General features: G+C 40.1%; 1 protein-coding gene across 5 annotated transcripts in view; it reads left to right on the top strand.

The window, feature by feature from the left end:
• LOC104850230 (dual 3',5'-cyclic-AMP and -GMP phosphodiesterase 11A) overlaps window positions 1–16780 on the top strand; it is a 355951-nt gene that overhangs the window by 310382 nt on the left and 28789 nt on the right. For 4 of the 5 annotated variants that reach the window (XM_010607069.3, XM_010607064.3, XM_010607066.3 and 1 more), the window contains 2 exons: window positions 3291–3365; window positions 7472–7555. In XM_010607069.3, the coding sequence (XP_010605371.1) occupies window positions 3291–3365; window positions 7472–7555 (159 nt within the window). Of the gene's footprint in view, window positions 1–3290; window positions 3366–7471; window positions 7556–8523; window positions 8591–16780 lie in introns of those variants that run through there. The other variant, XM_010607068.3, reaches the window with a different exon arrangement.

Below are 16780 nucleotides of genomic sequence, written 5' to 3' on the forward strand. Positions count from 1 at the left end.
AAAAAAAAAAAAAAAAAAAAAAAAAAAAATGCTATGCAAAAATAAATGCTGTGCACCGCTTATTTCTTTATTTTTTATCTATGGGTATGCTGGCCCTACCCCAACTGTATTATTTTGCAAGGCTAAATCTTGATTGATCTTTGTCATTTAAAACATACCTTATCTGTGCAAATATTCTGTTTTACTGAAGAAAATACCTCCTCACATCTTCAAATAAATACTTTGTTGACACACAGATATGTTCTCACACTTCAACAAGCATTTATATATCCATCTTTATAAAGCTTTTATAAGCAGTATGCACAAAGCAATAAAAATCTGCACTTTTGAGAAAAATAAATAAAAAATAAAACATCTTAATTTTAATTTTTATGGCTTAAAGTCAAGGCATAGCTTCACCTTCCACATCTACAAGACTCCGGATTTTTCTGTTCTTTTTCCTTCTTGGTTATAAGTCTGCTGATCTTTTCAAAGATGAATCCCAGTAATAACAATGGAAACAGTCAACAGGAATCATTGCGTGCTACTGAACATTTGTTTTCCAATCTCTTCTCCTAAGGCCATAAATTCACTAAGAGCATTATTAGCTTTATTTCAGTGATAATTTTACAAAGCTGTAAAACATAGTTTGTCATTCTAATCTGATAGTGGCCCCCAGACTGATGCTGCATAATTTAGGGTCTTTTTCTTTCTTTTCTTTTTTAAAACATTATCAGCTCCTAGCTTTCATGTCAATTTTTTAATTAGTCAGGGTTAGGCTCAGCTTAGCTGTTTAACTAATATATTCTGAAAATTCAGTTGCTTAACGCAATTGAAGTTCATTTTTTGCTTACCTCACAGTCTAATTCAATCAGGCAATTTTCTTACAAAGCTCTTGCCCGCATGAATGCTGATTTCATCTTCAGTGTGACATACTTGAAGTCACCAGAAGTTACATAAAGTAGAGTTAACTGTGAAGAATTTGTGTGGTTCAGTAGCATCTTTCAACCTCTGAGCCCACCATGTGCAGAGGTAGAGTCTGAGAATACACTGCAGAGAAGAAAGAGGTGGAGAGCTCTTCCAGGTATCAGGGAAAATACAGCAACTGGGGTGGCTGCTATGATAGGGATAGAAATGATGCAGGGTGGAGAGTGAAAGGAAGTCAGGAGGACTGGGAGAAAACAGAGAAAGAGAGGAGGGTAAGGGATGAAGTACCAGGGCCTTCAGAACCCCCCGTGAAATAGCACATCAAGAACTACAGGCACAGTTGCTTTCTTGGGGCAGGAAAGTGACAAAGTGTTTGGAAAGAACACAATTTCCTCATTGATATTTTAGATCATTTTGGGATGACCGATAGCCAGTTGTAAGTGGTCTTCTCGGTGACAGGTATAAATATTATTATTTTTTTTAGGATCTGAAATCATACTGGTAAGTGCAGAAACATAATAGTTCAAGGTAATAAAACATGAAGACATGTTTTTGCAAATGCTTCCATCAGAAATCTTGTCACAGGTCTAAGCTGGAAATCTCATTTATATTTGTCTCCAAATTGAATAGTTTTGGTTTTAAAAATTCTACTCACTTCTTGGTTTTAGAAAGCATTTGGATCAAACAATAGAATCTTCTTTAAAAAAATATAAATTTATTTCTAACTTCCCAAAGGTTGATTTTTAAATTCTTTCTCAAAAATGTTTTTTTCTAGGGTTGATTCCATTTATTCTTTCTCACTAACATGACTCTAAGCACGTGGGATTCCCCAGTGAGCCCCCAAGGTCTGATTAGCATCTCAGTTTCCTTCTTTAATAAAAAATTCAATCAGGAGCCACTTAATGTTCCTGATGGAGTTTTTAAGTACAAACAAAACAGTGGTACAAGTTAAACTGTGAAAAAAGCACAGGGGAGGGACCCAGCACAGCTTTAGAAATAGTGAGGAAAGACTTTTTTTTAATGTCTGCTTTCCAGGGGCTACAGAACTATGCAGGACTCCCACCTTGGGTGCCTGATGCGCACATTTACATTCCTTAATGCAAAAGGCTCAACTTCAGAGGAAGCTGAGAGAGAGTTCTGGGAACTGAATTAATGAGACCATACCCTAAGGGAACCACTTCTTTAAATGCAAGGCCAGTGAAAGAAGAGAGGCCCAGAGTGCTGAACAGAAACTTAGTGGCAGAGGCCTGCGAGGAGAAAAGCAAAGAGTTCTAAAGAATGAGCAACATCAGACAAGTGAAACTCCGGTGGTCAGAGCCTGGGGCAAGAGGGTGGTTTTTTGAGTCACTTCCAAATACTTCTAAGCAGTTGAATTCTTGATAGGGACCCATGTTTGTTAGAAATGTTTGGAATCCAAATTTAATGGATGTGCAATTTCTTTACAAATGGCTGCAGGTTGCTACTCAGATTTCTGTATGTGTGAGTTTGATGTTGTGTTTGAGTTTTTTCTGTGAGCTGTCTGAGATACACCTGTGATCTGTCTTGTTTGGTGTACTTGACCAAACAAACCCACCTCACCTTTGCCAAGTGTAAGAACCTGATATTTCTAAGAGTGTGGAATGGAGAAAAGCAAGTTTGGGTAGTCAGGTCGTCTTGCCATTAGTTGTCTAGGATTTTTTTTCTACTCTTCCAGTATTTTGTAAATCCAGCTAGTTCATTCAGAGATATTTTAGATGCACACCATAGTGTTGTTGAAAATACCTGTTCAATATGCATCTGCTATATCAATGAGCTTTCCATAAACTACGCTGAGTAGTTGAAGCTGGGGGAAGAGGAAATAATCTCTGATTTGGCTACTGATCACTAATTTCTCTAATGGATGAAAGGTAGGAATGTACAGCCTTCTGTGGTTTGGGGTAGAACAACAATTCTATTGTGCTTAGAGCAACAACGGCCTTCTGTAAATTAACATGTTTAATACACAGAATAAGACAGCCCAAAGACTAGATTCTTCAAAGTATGATTCATGATATACTTTAAAAGTCTGGTAGGAACAGGTAATCTTGCATTAATCCCACTCTTGGTTACAGTAAGAAGCAGAGAGTGTGCCCTGGGTTTATCTCTTTCCAAGAGCAAATGCTTTTGGTAGGAAGGGAGTTACAAAGTGTTTGTAGTGGCATCTAAAAATACATGGCATAAGTTCTCATTAAAAGGAAATCAGTTTCGTTGATTAAATTCTGTAATAGCATTAAACACAGGTTAATGTACTTCTTCATAAGCTTTTTAAATGATTGTATTGAAGACAATCACCACATCCAGGAGCTAGAGAGAATTTCTGAGTCTTGTGGTAAACTAATGTAAGTTAACATACTCCTGCATTTCAGGTGGCTGAACTTGTAACCAGTGAGTTCTTTGAACAAGGAGATCGAGAGAGATCAGAACTCAAACTCACTCCTTCAGTAAGTTCATCCTTTCATTATCATGAGTTTATCTTTTGAACGACATTTTAAAAAATAACTCAAAAATCGCCACTTAAAAACAGAAAAGACTGAGAACAGATTTAGGGAAGAACTCCCAAAAGTTTAAAACTTTAATTAAACTTTAATGCTAAATACCCTTATTCCCAGGTTTCCAACTAAGAATGGTAAACTACTTAACAAGCACTTTCTGAGCACCCACCATGGGACAAATATGCACAAGGGAGGAGAATCTGAATAGTTCACAGCAGAGTGGAATCCGAATAGTTCACAGCTCAGTACCAGTGTTTCATATGTGCTTACTATGAATTAGAAATATGGCAAAAAATTAAAAGCAAGCCGGCCAGCCCTAAGGAGGTAGTATTTATTTTCCAGTTTCAAACTTGAAAGATCACCAAAGCAAATCATTTCAAACCTTTTTCTTTGTTTGCAACATGCAAAAGTTTCCCCTGGGAAACTAGGTTCTGGCCATTGGAATGCTATTTATGTTGGACTCACACATTCAGTTATTATTTGAGAATGCTTGCAGTAGGCTTAGGATGCTGCTGTTTTTACACATCAGGACACAGAAGACATCAATGCTTCGGTCACCACCCCCAGAGAGGGGGCAGCCTCTTTATTCTTAGTGAATGATTTGCTAAAAGCACCACTTCTGACAGTAACGCAAAGTATTTTAAAGACTAGCAGCGCAGCACAGTGGATTCAGTGAAGCTCAAGGAATGTGTCAGTTGTCAAGAATGCCTGTTTTTAAGGATTCAAATCAGCCACGTCTTGGACATTTGGAGGCATTTGTAAAATCTTTGAGTTTTAAGACACCCTTGTTGACATTTAAAAGAAAGAGAAAGCAGTGAAACCATCTCCTAGCTTGATAGTTTCACCTGTTTGAAGTCCAAACTCTCAATCCTACTCATTTTGACTATTCTTAAACAGTAGCTTACCTATAAAAGGGCCAAAGACTACAATGACAACCACATACAAATTACTTTAGTTTTCAAAGCAGCATCTATTTTTGCAGTGTCCAAAACATCCTTTTTCTTTTTGGGGGTTGTTTGGCTATAAAAATAAAGATACTAGGTTATATGATACATGCAGTTCATGTGTAAAACCTAGGACAATCCAGATTCCTTTCAGCTACATACCTACATTTTAAAAAATGCTTTCCTTCCTTTTAAAAAGTGTTTCAGATTCATACCCTGGAAGGCTCATAGTATAGCCATACCACAGGTCATTTAATTAAATGAAAAAATACTAGCACTGGCCAGGGTTGGCGAACAGGTGGATGCAGTGGTACAGGGCTAGGAGCCTTTCTCTGTAGGCTTGGGTATGGCATTTTCTGAAGATGTAAATTAAATTAATTTTATAGTGGAAATGTAGCTGTAAATGCCACTCTTTCCTCACAAAAATTACTTAAGACAGCTGGTGATCTGTTGTGGGAGGCAGGATATACCTCATGTGTCCTTTTCCAGAAAGGTTTGGAAGGGCAGGCAACCAAAGCTAATTCCTGCTGTGTCTACTACCCCTTTATTTTTCAGAGGAAAATTATACTATGTTTATTTTTCTCTCACCAAACATTGATTAAAAAGTTGAGAAATAACCCCTTAAAATTATGCTGGACTCATTTCAACATGAATGTCAAGACAATATAGTGGGGGAAATAGTCTTTTCAACGAATACTTCAGGAAAGACATTCGAGGCAAAAAGAATGAGGTTGGTGCCCTACCCCTCAGTATACCCCAAAAAACTCAAATTGGATCATAGTGTAACAACTACAGCAATGAAAATCTTCAAAGAAAATGCAGGTATGTCTCTCTGGGCTTATTTATTCCATTACGTCTTAAATATGATACCAAAAGCACAAGAGACAAAAGATAAAATAGCCCAGAAATGTTGACCAGAGGCATTGGATTTTATCAAAATTAAATTGGACTTTATTAAAATTAAAAGAAAATTAAAGAAATTGAAAAAAGAATCTACAGTGGGGAGAAGTTATTTTTAAACTGTGTATCTGAAATGGGCCTCGTATTTAGAAGAAAATAAGGATAATTATACCTCAGTTTAATTTAAAAAGTGAGCAATGGATCTGAATAGACACGTCCAAAGATAATGTATAAATGGCCAATTAACTTGTGAAAGAATTCTCAGAATCATTAGCCATCACAAAACTGCAATTGAAACCACAGTGCAGTACCACTTGAAACCCATCAAGAAGGCTATAATCAAAAAGATAGATAATAACAAGTGTTGGTGAGGTTGTGGAGAAATTGAACTTCATACAGTGTTGGTGGGAGTGTAAAATAATGTAGCAGCTTTGAAAAAATAGTTTGGCAATTCCTCAACAAGTTAAATATAGAGTTGCCATATGACCTAAGAATCCTACTTCCATGTATATCCCAAAAGAAATGAAAACATGCATACACACAAAAATGTTCACATGAATGTTAACAGCAGCCTTTTTTATGATAGGCAAAAGTGGAAACAACTCAAATGCCATCCACTGATGAGTAAAACATGACATATCTAAACAATGGAGTATCATCTCCAAAAAAGATATAAAGTGCTGGTGTATGCTACATGGATAAACCATGAAAACCTGCTACGTGAAAGAAGCCAGTCACAAAAGCAAAAATATCATGTGATTCTGTTTACATGAAATGTGTGGAAAAGGCAAATCCACATAGAAACAAAGCAGATTAGTCCTTGCCTAAGGCTAGGAGTTTGGGAGAAGATGAAGAGTTACTGCCATTGGTATGGGTTTCTTTGGGGGGCAATAAACATGTTCTGAAATTGATTGTGGGGATAATTGTAGGACTCTGTGAATATACTAAGAATCAGTGAATTTAAACGAAATCTGTATATAATACCAGAAACTGACCAAATAAATGAATAAATAATTCAGGAAGCAAAGAGCTATAGACAAAATAAAACAAAATGCCATGGCTTGGATATGGTTTAATGTGTCTTCCGGGGTCCTAAGTGTTGAAATTTAATCTCCACTATGCTGCAGTAAGAAGGTGAGCATTTCACAGTACGAGACAGGGCTGAGCAGAGGCCATGGGAGTCAGTGACCTAAGAGCTATTTTCCTCAAATGTGGCAGCTACTGATTTCTGTCCCAGGCACTCTCTTTGGGGCTGGTAAGTCTGAAGGATGCAGGCATTTCTGACATCTGTCAGTCAAGGGGATACTTGGACCTGCCCTCGTGACCAGTTAGAATGTCAAAACAGTGTGGATGCCACATTGCATGTAGCAGAAAGACACAGTCTACTGTAAGATAATAAGGCAAAGCAAATCTTAACTAGGTACTGCCTTCCTCCAGATCCGTAAGGACACAGGGTAGTTTCTCAGGCCCAGCCCTTATTCACTAAAAACACAGGGAGGGGCATCCCCACTGCCTTGGATGGGGCTGCATTTCTTCAAGCAATCTGTGCTGACCCTCCATTTCCAACTGATTGTTTTCTCTGGCGAGTCTGTCCAACAGAAAATGTCACATCTTTTTCTCAAAAATATGCCTAAATTGTATCAAACATTATAACATGAGAGTGAAGAATGGGTGCCTCCTACCATCACCCATCCAATGATAGATAAATATTGGGAATTTATTAATAACAGACTTATTGAAAATACACACAGTAGCCAAACTAACACCTCACCCTAGAAATTGATAACGCAGTTTCTATTTCACATTTTAAAATTTAAGGATTTCTTTCCAATCTAATTCCCCATTCTTTCAGTATAGAAATAAAAGCCTGTATTATTTTTGTGACAATAAAATATGTCCCCTTCCCCTTGACTTGTACCCAATTTCCAGTGACCTGATGACTTGATTTAGTAGCAGTTACCTGTATCTAAAGACAGCTTTTGGCCTCTAGCTGTTGCGTACTAGAAAGTTCAAATAAATTCACTTACAAATCTCATAAAAACAGGGGAAGACTTTATTTCTCATCTTAGATAAAAGAAAAAAGTATGCGTAAAGATTGTGATTTGTGGAGGGCTCACTTGGTAAAAATTGGACCACTGTGGCAAAGAGTTTGACAGAATACCTGTAAAATACTCCAGGGTAATAAAGCAAGGTTGTCCTTCTGCTTTCTAGGCTATTTTTGATCGGAACCGGAAAGATGAACTACCTCGGTTGCAACTGGAGTGGATTGATAGCATCTGCATGCCTTTGTATGAGGTACTTATGATTTGGGAGGGTCAGCATGTCCTGACTAGAAGAGGAACAGTCTGTGTAAGGCACTTTCAGAAGCATTCATTTCAGATCTAGAGGACATATGTTGCTAAGACCTTGGCTCCATTTTGTTTTCCTCAGAATTCTGACCCTAGTTGGAAACTAGAGACCTGAATTCTCTGTTACTGCTTAGGACATAATCTCCATGGGCCTCATCTTCCTTGGATGTAAACCAGGGATAATAATATGTCATCTCAGTATTTCCCAAACTACCCCATGGAACACAAGTGTACCATGATAGCCTGTCTCTTCAAAAACACATCACAGGCCCAATAATGAAGATATTCAAAATATTAAAATCTCAACAGCTGGTAGAAATCATGCAGGAAAGAAATTTACTTGATCATAACTCTGAATTTCTCAAACATGTTTGACCATAGAAATCTTTTTTAAACATTTACAATTTTCTTATCTTGTGAGATACAGGGGTCTACAGAGCACGGTTTTCTGCTCTGATCTGCGGTATGGGCCAGGGGACTTATATGAAGCATGTTCTGTGTGCAAATTCTGCCCCTCTGAGATGTAAGCAGTGCTGTTTGACCACTGATTTCCAGCTCTGCTGCCTAGTGTGCAGAACCTGCCCCTGGCAAGGAGACCAGTGTCAACTGTGAATGGTTCACACTCCACTTTTTGAGTACAGATTAGGGCTGGCATAACACTAACGGTTTAGTGTACATTGGCTTTTAATTCTACTTCTAAGCACTTGCTTTCATTTGTAAAACCTGGCAAGTTCCTTACCCCCAACCTAGCTCAATCAGACTGAACTGCTTTTCTAATTTCAAAGGGGGAAACATGTAGGGAAAGCAGAACCTCTTTAGCTTCTCCCTCTGTGTAACTCCATTAAAAGCACAGTATTGTTTTTTAAGGACCTCACAATCATTAAGTTTCAAACTTATCTACCACTTCATTTTCAGTACTTTTAGGAACTGCTGAGCCCTGTCACAGTACCCTGAAAACAAACAAATTAGAATATTGCCTTGAAGATGGAAATGTAATTTTTAGTGGCTATAAATAGCAAAAATAAATTCATTTTTTGTTTTGTATGATCCATTAAATTCCTAATAAATAAAATCAGCCAAATACAGTTTTTAAATAATGTAAAATAAATTATTTTAGTTTTAAATGATCATAATGTTCTTTCATTTAATAATGAAATATGGGCAAAAAAAATCAAGAATGATATATGCTTGATTAAAAGGGAATCATCAACTCTCTCTTCTCCCTGTTTGCTCCTCCCATCCTTGGTGCTGCTAAATAAGCTGGGCCCCATGTGTAAAGCCCACAGCTGTTGGGTCAGGTATTTCTTGCTTTGCTAAATTGACCTTGACTACCCACATTGGGTTATTTTTTAATGCTACTCAGTTTCCTATGCACACTTAAGCAATACATGGCATGAATAAATTATTCTTGCAACAGCTTCTTTTACTGGGAGTAGGGCTTGGGAGGATGAAGGCATGTATTTGTGGGGCTGTTTATTATGGGATACTAGTTTGCAAAGCTCCTTTGGAGTGAACTGAAAGATACACAGTCTTCTTATGTGACTTCAAATCAGCCTGATAAGCTTTTTCCATAGTGATTTGTTTCATTACTGATTTATGATTATTTGCATTTATCATATACTTTCTACTAAATGCTTTGAAATCTTCAGTTTAAAAAGGAAGTTACTTGGCAAGTGCAAGGTCCTGAGTTCGATTCCCAGCACCGGGGTGGGGGAGGAAGTTACTTGAATTTAAAGTGAAAAATAACAGTGTCTAGGATTTAGGGAGTACTATTACCATGCCACATTACATATCAGCCTGTCTTACTTCACTGCTCATCTGTGAGGTTAAATATACCTGCTGTTTTCATCCATAGGAAATTAACATAAAGAAAGGCTAAGACACGTGGTGCGCCCTCCAATTTTGAGTTATGTCCTACTCAGCATGACCTTGGTCTTGATGCAGTGCCCTTTCAACTGGCCCGCTCCACTTCTGATGGGAACTTCTCCCACCATTTTTTTCTCCCTGGTGAGAAGCATGTCATCCTAAAAGGGGCCACAGAAAGAGCTGTTTGTGCACACTCATATTCATACTTGCTGTTGGGTTCTTCCCATTTAACAGAAAATGAAACCTTACCCTGTTTAAATGTCTTATCACCTCTGAAATTTTAATTCACAATTTCATTTGTAAATTCTTTATAAGGCTTTGAAATCAACTTTTTAAAGAGCCCTCAAACTGAAACCATGGCATGGGTTTAAATCCCCTCTCTCTCTCTCTGAGGCTCCCGGTCTTGTTCCATCTCATACTGTGGGGGTTTTCCCCCACCTACATCATCAGATAATCTTCCATCAAGTGTCAGAGCTCCAAACTGAAATGGAATCAGTCAACAGGCAAGAATCACCAATAATGGAAAGACAAAATCTTGAGGAAAGTCACTGATGGAGCACCAGCTAGGGGTCTGAGAGGCTGGAAGGCAAACAGGAAAGTATGCAGATGGCAGGAATCCCTGCTGTGATTGAGCTAAGAGGATCTGGTCTGGACTTCAGAGCACAAGCTTCCACTTTGGCCATGCTGAGTTGACCAGGGCATATGGCAAAAGGACACATGTGAGACAAAGACCGTCCCCTCCAATAACCGAACCTTGAACCTAGAGGCAGCAGGTATAGGTGGCGAAAAGACCTCACAGTAGAGTGAAAGCAGGCAGACTGTCATAGAGTGGGTCCTGGGTCCTCCCTCCTGCAGGCCAAGGAGTGTGGACAGAGACTACAGTGCTGGAGGCTGCTCTGGGCTGGAGGGGGACAGAATAGAGAGAGGCAAGAGACACAACAGATACGATTTTAGTGCCGCATTTTGACTTTACTGACTTTCACTGAGTAATTCTGTTTTACTTTATAGTTTTAAAAGGGCTGTGCTTGTCAAATGTCCTAATAGGTCATACACTTTCTGTTTGTGTGCTCCTGCTTGCTGACTTTTGTTCCTCCTTGAAGCAAGGGTCAGGTAGTCACTAATCTCAGGCGCAGGAAGGGCCCCTTATCTGTATGCCTGGGAGGAACCCCACACCAGTGTTTTGGACACCCACAGCATGTAAACTGACAGCTCTTATCTGTGTCATAGCCATAATCCCCAGGGCTATGTTGGGGAAAGATGAGGAATTTCCCTCCTCTAAAGTCTATTCCTTTGGAAGCTACCGAAGTAATCAAGTGATTGACTTTCAACAGCGACTGACAGAAAATACAGTACATGAAAACATATAAATGATGTGTGGGCCCTGTTTACCAAAGTACTGAAAACGGGTTGATGGATTTCACCCATGTGGAGGAGGAGGGGGACCACTTGAGGCCTTGCCTTAGCTCTCCGAGCTGGCCTTGTGGGGCGGGCACATGCCCAGAATGTCCCTGCCCCATGCCTGGTCACAGGACAGGGAGATCGGACATGTCTGCATGCGTATGCTTGCCTGTGAGTAATTATTCCCAGAACTTTCTCAGTCTTACAGTTCCAAACTTTTCTCTAAAAAGAAAAAGGAAAACAAAGCTGGGAGGGTGGAAGAAAAGAGGAAGAAGAAAGAAAATGGCCCCAACAGGCATAAATCATGATTTATCTGTGACAGCATTTTAATCAGGAAGTATGGAAAGTCAGGAGTGGGCAGGGAGCCAGCAAAGCGTATTCCCCAAGAGAAGCCTAAAGCCCCGGTTAGTTAGCTCTGGCCTAGCAGGGTATCTCTGAGGAATACATTGACATCTGATTCCAGTGCTTTCTGCTGCCTTTGCACCCTGCTGGAGAGCCATTAGCCTGCTGCTCAACATCTTTGGAGGGGGGAAAAATAAAAAAGAAGAAGAAGAAAAAAAAACAACATCAAACTTTGAAGTCTCCACACCAGCCTTAGGGATAAACAGAAACCCTGATGTCACAGTATCATTTTGAGCTTCTCCTCTCAGAAACAAGCCACATTTTTGCTCTTTATTTTCATTCTCAACTTAAATTTCCCTGTGCCTAGAATTCTAGTGATGTACATTATAAATCTTCTGTTCGTTAAGGGTTGAGGGATTTAGTTTTTCTTATAGACATAATCTGATTTGTAGCTCATCCCCATCAGCAGCTTGTGATTTTTGAGAAGGACTTTCTCAGAGGTAAGGCAAAGGACCTTGGACAGGGCCGCATCTACCCGAATAATTCTCGCTCTCAATTCGGAGATGTAAAATTTCTGAAGAGTAAGTGTGACTCCATAAAAACGTCCTGGGGTTTCTGCAACCGGCCGTGCTGCCCATGGCAACGTTACAATAACTTTTCACTCTTTCTTCCTCCATTCGTAGTGGTCATTTTGGAAAACACATTCCACCTGACTTAGTTATTAATATGCTTTCTGAAACAGCAAGGAAAAATATCTCTAAAATATATTTGAAATTGTAGAAACTGAGAGTTAGAAATTGACAAACTAGAAAAGACAATATAAAGTGCTGGGTCGGGGATTTAGCTCAGTGGTGCTGCCGCCTGACTCGCAAACCCAAGGTCCCGAGTTCGAACCCCTGAAACCACTCCCCAGATGGTTCATGGCTTGAGTCGACTTAAAAAAATAATAATAATAAAGGAGAAGGGTAGAAGGGAGGAGGCGAAACGGGGGAGGAGGCGAAGCAGCTTCAGAGTGACTGGTTAGAGCCTAAAAATCTCCCCTTAAAAAGCCCACAAGGAATGGAATGTGGGTAGAAAGAAAAACAACTTCATCAAATATTTTCTAAAGAAAGAAAAAGGAAAGAGTTTTCTTTATGTCGTTTATTTCGTATTCTTGTGGATGAGAAGAGATAGTGGGGCTAATTTCTTACCGGTTCTTACAAAGTGGGGGACCTGTGTGAAATGGCCTCGTGTAAAACTCCTCCAGAAGAAGGAAAAGGAAGCAGGGGAGGAGGAAGCGGGAGAGAGCGGGGTGCGGGTGTGATGAGCGCTTCCTGCAGGCGCTGCCCAAGGCTGCGCTCCTCCCCTCCCCTCCCCTCCCCCGTTGTCCTCCTCGTCGTAGCCTCTGTGGAAGCTCCTGCCCCCACCCACCAGCCTCCCGGTCAGTTCTAGTCATCTGGTTCTCCTGGCATTTGCTCAGTCCCTTTGGGGCAGCCGCGGACTTCAGCTGCTTTCTCTCGCCCCACAGCCCGCACAACACCCTAAGCCCTTCCGAAGTATCATCTGAGTAGTGCCAGCTTGCTTTAAGAAACTTGCTTTCCTGAACTGGGTTCTGAGATGGAAGATGCAAGCCCCTCCCCACTCCAGCGTGTGGCCCCCGAGGAACGGAGCTGGGAGGCTCCCTTCTGATCATCCTCCTTTCACCTCCTCTGCTTCTCTCTCCCAACTCTCCTCCTTTCTCCTTTCTCCCTGCCCACTTCCCTAACACCCACACTGCAAGGATTTTAGATTTCCTTTTGCTCGTCCATGCAAGGGGAACTCTCCTGACACAGCTGCCCTGCCAGAGTGCTGATAGCCAAGCCTGTTTACCTAAAGAATATTCTATTAGTACATTAAAATATTCACATATAAACATTCAGAAGGACCTGTCTGATGACCTTAATAGGCCCCTCCACTACAGACTTGGGCCAGAATGACCTTGTTTAATTAAAGAAAGAAAGAAAAAGTCTGATCACAGCATTCCCCTATTTAAAAACCTCAGGGCACTGCCAGCATATGTAAGACAACCTCCGGATTCTTCTGTTTAGCCCCAAGGCCTCTCATTCCATCCTGAGCTCTCCCTCTGCATCCCCTCACCTCCTGTCACCTCTCCCCTTCCTTGGCCAAGCATCCTCTGCTCCAAAGCCCAGGCCTCACTAAACCAGCTGTAAGACGTTAGCCCAGAATGTCACTTCAGTAAAACCTGCAGTCCTGCTCAACATTCCATTCTCTCTCTCCCCCTTTTTTTTTTTTTTTTTTTTTTTTTTTTTTGGTTTTTTGAGACAGGGTCTCTCGCCATCTAGTTGAGACTGACCTGGAACTCACTATGTAGCCCAGGCTTATCTCGAATTCACAGCAATCCTCCTGCCTCAGCCTCCCGAGTGCTGGGATTACAGCCACCACACCAGGCTCTCTCCATCTCTTCCCAAACACACGTAACCCTTTGTTGTAAACTATCTGCCTGTGTCTTTTCCCTGTGACACAGATTTCTTGGGACACCTTATGCCTAGCACAAAGCACAATGCCTGGTACATTAGAGCAGCTCAGCAAATGTTTGTTGGACAAATGAATGAAGATGCAGAAAACTAAATGATGGGATTCAGTACCACAGATTAATTATGAGTGGTACGAAGTCAGGTCACAAGGTCATTTTAAATTATTACCTATAAATATAAAAAGTGCTCATCAGTGTATGTACTGTTATTCCTGCCCGTAATCTGAAGTATATGGCCTATGATATCTTTTTAGAAAGTGGTTTAGTTCTTATCATTGTTGAATTGGCCCTTAATTCTATTGTAAATGACCAGTTTATAGCCATGAATTTTTCAGGGCTTTGACTTTTTTTCAGCTAGGAGATACATTAAATTTTCTTTCATCCAGAATTGCCAGAAAATATATCTTCTAGTTATTGTGATGCTCAAGTTAATAGATCTTAATAATCTATCATACATAGATTTCAAGAAAGCATGTGGTATGTTGTGTACTCGTGATTTCAAGAAATTATAATACAACAAAATGCACTAAATTTATCAGGACTGCAATGTTATGTTTCTTTGACCTAGAAGACAATTCAGATTCTTCTGTGCCTAATAGATATCAATACAAACATCAAATAATAATAATGTACTGTGTACGAGGAAGTGCTGAGGGGCACAATGGGCTCCTTAACACGGGGCAGTGACATTCCTGTCTCCCCTTGCTTCTCCATGATGCTTTTTGCAGGCGAAGGCCTCACACCCATGGCTGCATCTCACAGTTCTTCCTGAATTCCTGATGTGTCAACTGGTTTGATTTTGTGGAGGATTTTCTACCTCCATAAATGAATTTGACTTGATAAAACAACCAGCTCTAGGTACACTTTCTTATAAACAGAATGGCCTTTAATTTGTTTTATTTCATGCAACACAATTAAAAAACTTTTTTATACAGTAGCAGTTAATCTAGTCTATTTGTACGTATTTTATGAGTGTAAAAACTACCATCACAAATCAGTATTAAATCCTAGAATCTCTTGAAAAAAAATTTATATACTTCCTAGTGGGCTTCTTGAAGATAGAATTTAAGATAAGATCTACTTCTCCATATCCAACTGAACAACATGAATAACTCTTTAAGAATATTTCTGCTTTGAAATCAGGAAGGTAAAAGTCACTTAAACTCAAGCCCATACAAGGCTTGGAATGTTGTCTCCTTTTAAGGCACTTTCCAGTTTCTTGAGAGAGCATATTTTAAAAGCTGATTTACCTCTTCTTCGTGACCTTGTCTTCTCTGATACTTTTTAAAAGAAAAAGAAATGACGGCAAGGAAGGAAGGGGACAAGAAAGGAGGAAAGGAATATGGGAGGAAGGGAGAGAGAGGGGCAGGGAGAGATAAGGAAATCTGCAACTTCTTTGCTGGGCTATGAATATAACCCTCTTTTAATGATTGGTTTTGGGGGTATCGTAAGCCCCTCTCAAAATTTCTGCAAGTTAATTTTCTTTGAGAGGTCACCATTGTTTGAGCTTGAGATACACACAAAGCATTCTTATTATGCTATTGCCAAAGAGAACCTTGTGCATATGCTAAATGTTTCCTGAGGGAATTTAAGAAGATATTATGGGGAGGGGCCAGGGGTTTAGCTCAGTGGCACTGCACCTGCCTCACAAGCTCAAGGTCCTGAGTTCAATCCCCAGTAAAAAAAGAAATATTATTGGGTTTTTAGGTATCACTGTTCTTTCATTTAATTCTCAGAGATGCAGTCATGTATATTAGGTAAGCCACTGAGAGGCAATGCCTCATCCAGGCAAGCAGCTGCTATGTGCAATGTCATCAGAGAGAATGGGGCTTTCTACTTCATGCACCAGTCAGTGTGGCGGGCCAGCATTCGAGTCTGTTAGCCAGAGGCCAAAACAGAGTTAAAGCTTCTATTAGACTGAGATTTTGGAAAAGAGGTTCAGCATTAGCATCCTACACATACGAGAACATCATTTCTGTAGTTCTCAGTAGGCAGACATTTACTGAATTGCAACTGTATTCACCACTGGCTGACAGTTTAAATCTCAAGGTTTACAAAGTGCTTTCACAAATACAATTTCATTAGTCCAAACTCTGAGACTGAGAAAGTACTTCACTCCGGGTCCTGTAGTGCTTGATGGTCTGATTTTTATAGACGAGGAGCCTGAAAGCTAGTGAAGCCTGTAGACTTGGAGAGAAGTGGTTACTTCAGGGCAGCGGCAGAATTTCCAAGTCAAGTCCTCCGGGACTTGCTGCAGTGTTTTCTTCCCCCACTAACCTGCTCTGAGGATCAGCAGCTGCTTCGCTTTGCTCTACCTTCAGCAAACCCCTTGTTTATAAAACTTGGAATCCTTCAGAGAGGAGGGCATAGGCACCTGAGAAAAGGTCCCTAGACGATTGAATGAGCTAATGTACTTTGATTAGCTGGTACTGTAGACAGTTTTCTCAAAATTTCCTCAAATGGCCCTCAGTGTAACAACGGCGCCTATAAAGTAGGTCACTGTTTCCAAAAAGATAGTGGACTGGCTTTTCAAGTTTACCTCCTCATCTTTCTGGGAGTCTTCATTTTATAACAATAAAGGCAATTTTTAAAAGATATGCATTTCCTTGGGCAATGAAAAGAGGCTGGAAGGATTTTTGAAGAGCATAATAGAAAAGACTAGATTGCCCTGAACAGACTGAGTGTGAACGTTAAAGATTCTGCTAGTTAGGTCTCAAGAGGCATTGAGAAGAGTACAGAAAATACATATCACTCAGAACACTAAAATCCTTATGAGCAGGCTGTGAAGAGAAACAAGAACCTGGCGTTCTCCTACTCTTAGGATGCTCAGTCCTGCTGCTGTCTACACACAAATGCACTTCCCCCAGCAAACTGCTATATTTGGTTTCGATCACTTCACATAAAGTTCATAACACTCTTCCACTGTCCTCCATAATTTTCATATTATTCTCTGAAATGGAAGTTGGCATAATGTTTTTCCAATCATTCCCTAATTTTCTTCTTCTTCTTCTTCTTCTTCTTCTCCTCCTCCTCCTCCTCCTCCTCCTCCTCCTC

The sequence above is a fragment of the Fukomys damarensis genome, unplaced genomic scaffold (assembly GCF_012274545.1).
Source record: "Fukomys damarensis isolate Sample0158 unplaced genomic scaffold, DMR_v1.0_HiC HiC_scaffold_26, whole genome shotgun sequence".
In the NCBI taxonomy this organism is placed as follows: Eukaryota; Metazoa; Chordata; class Mammalia; order Rodentia; family Bathyergidae; genus Fukomys; species Fukomys damarensis.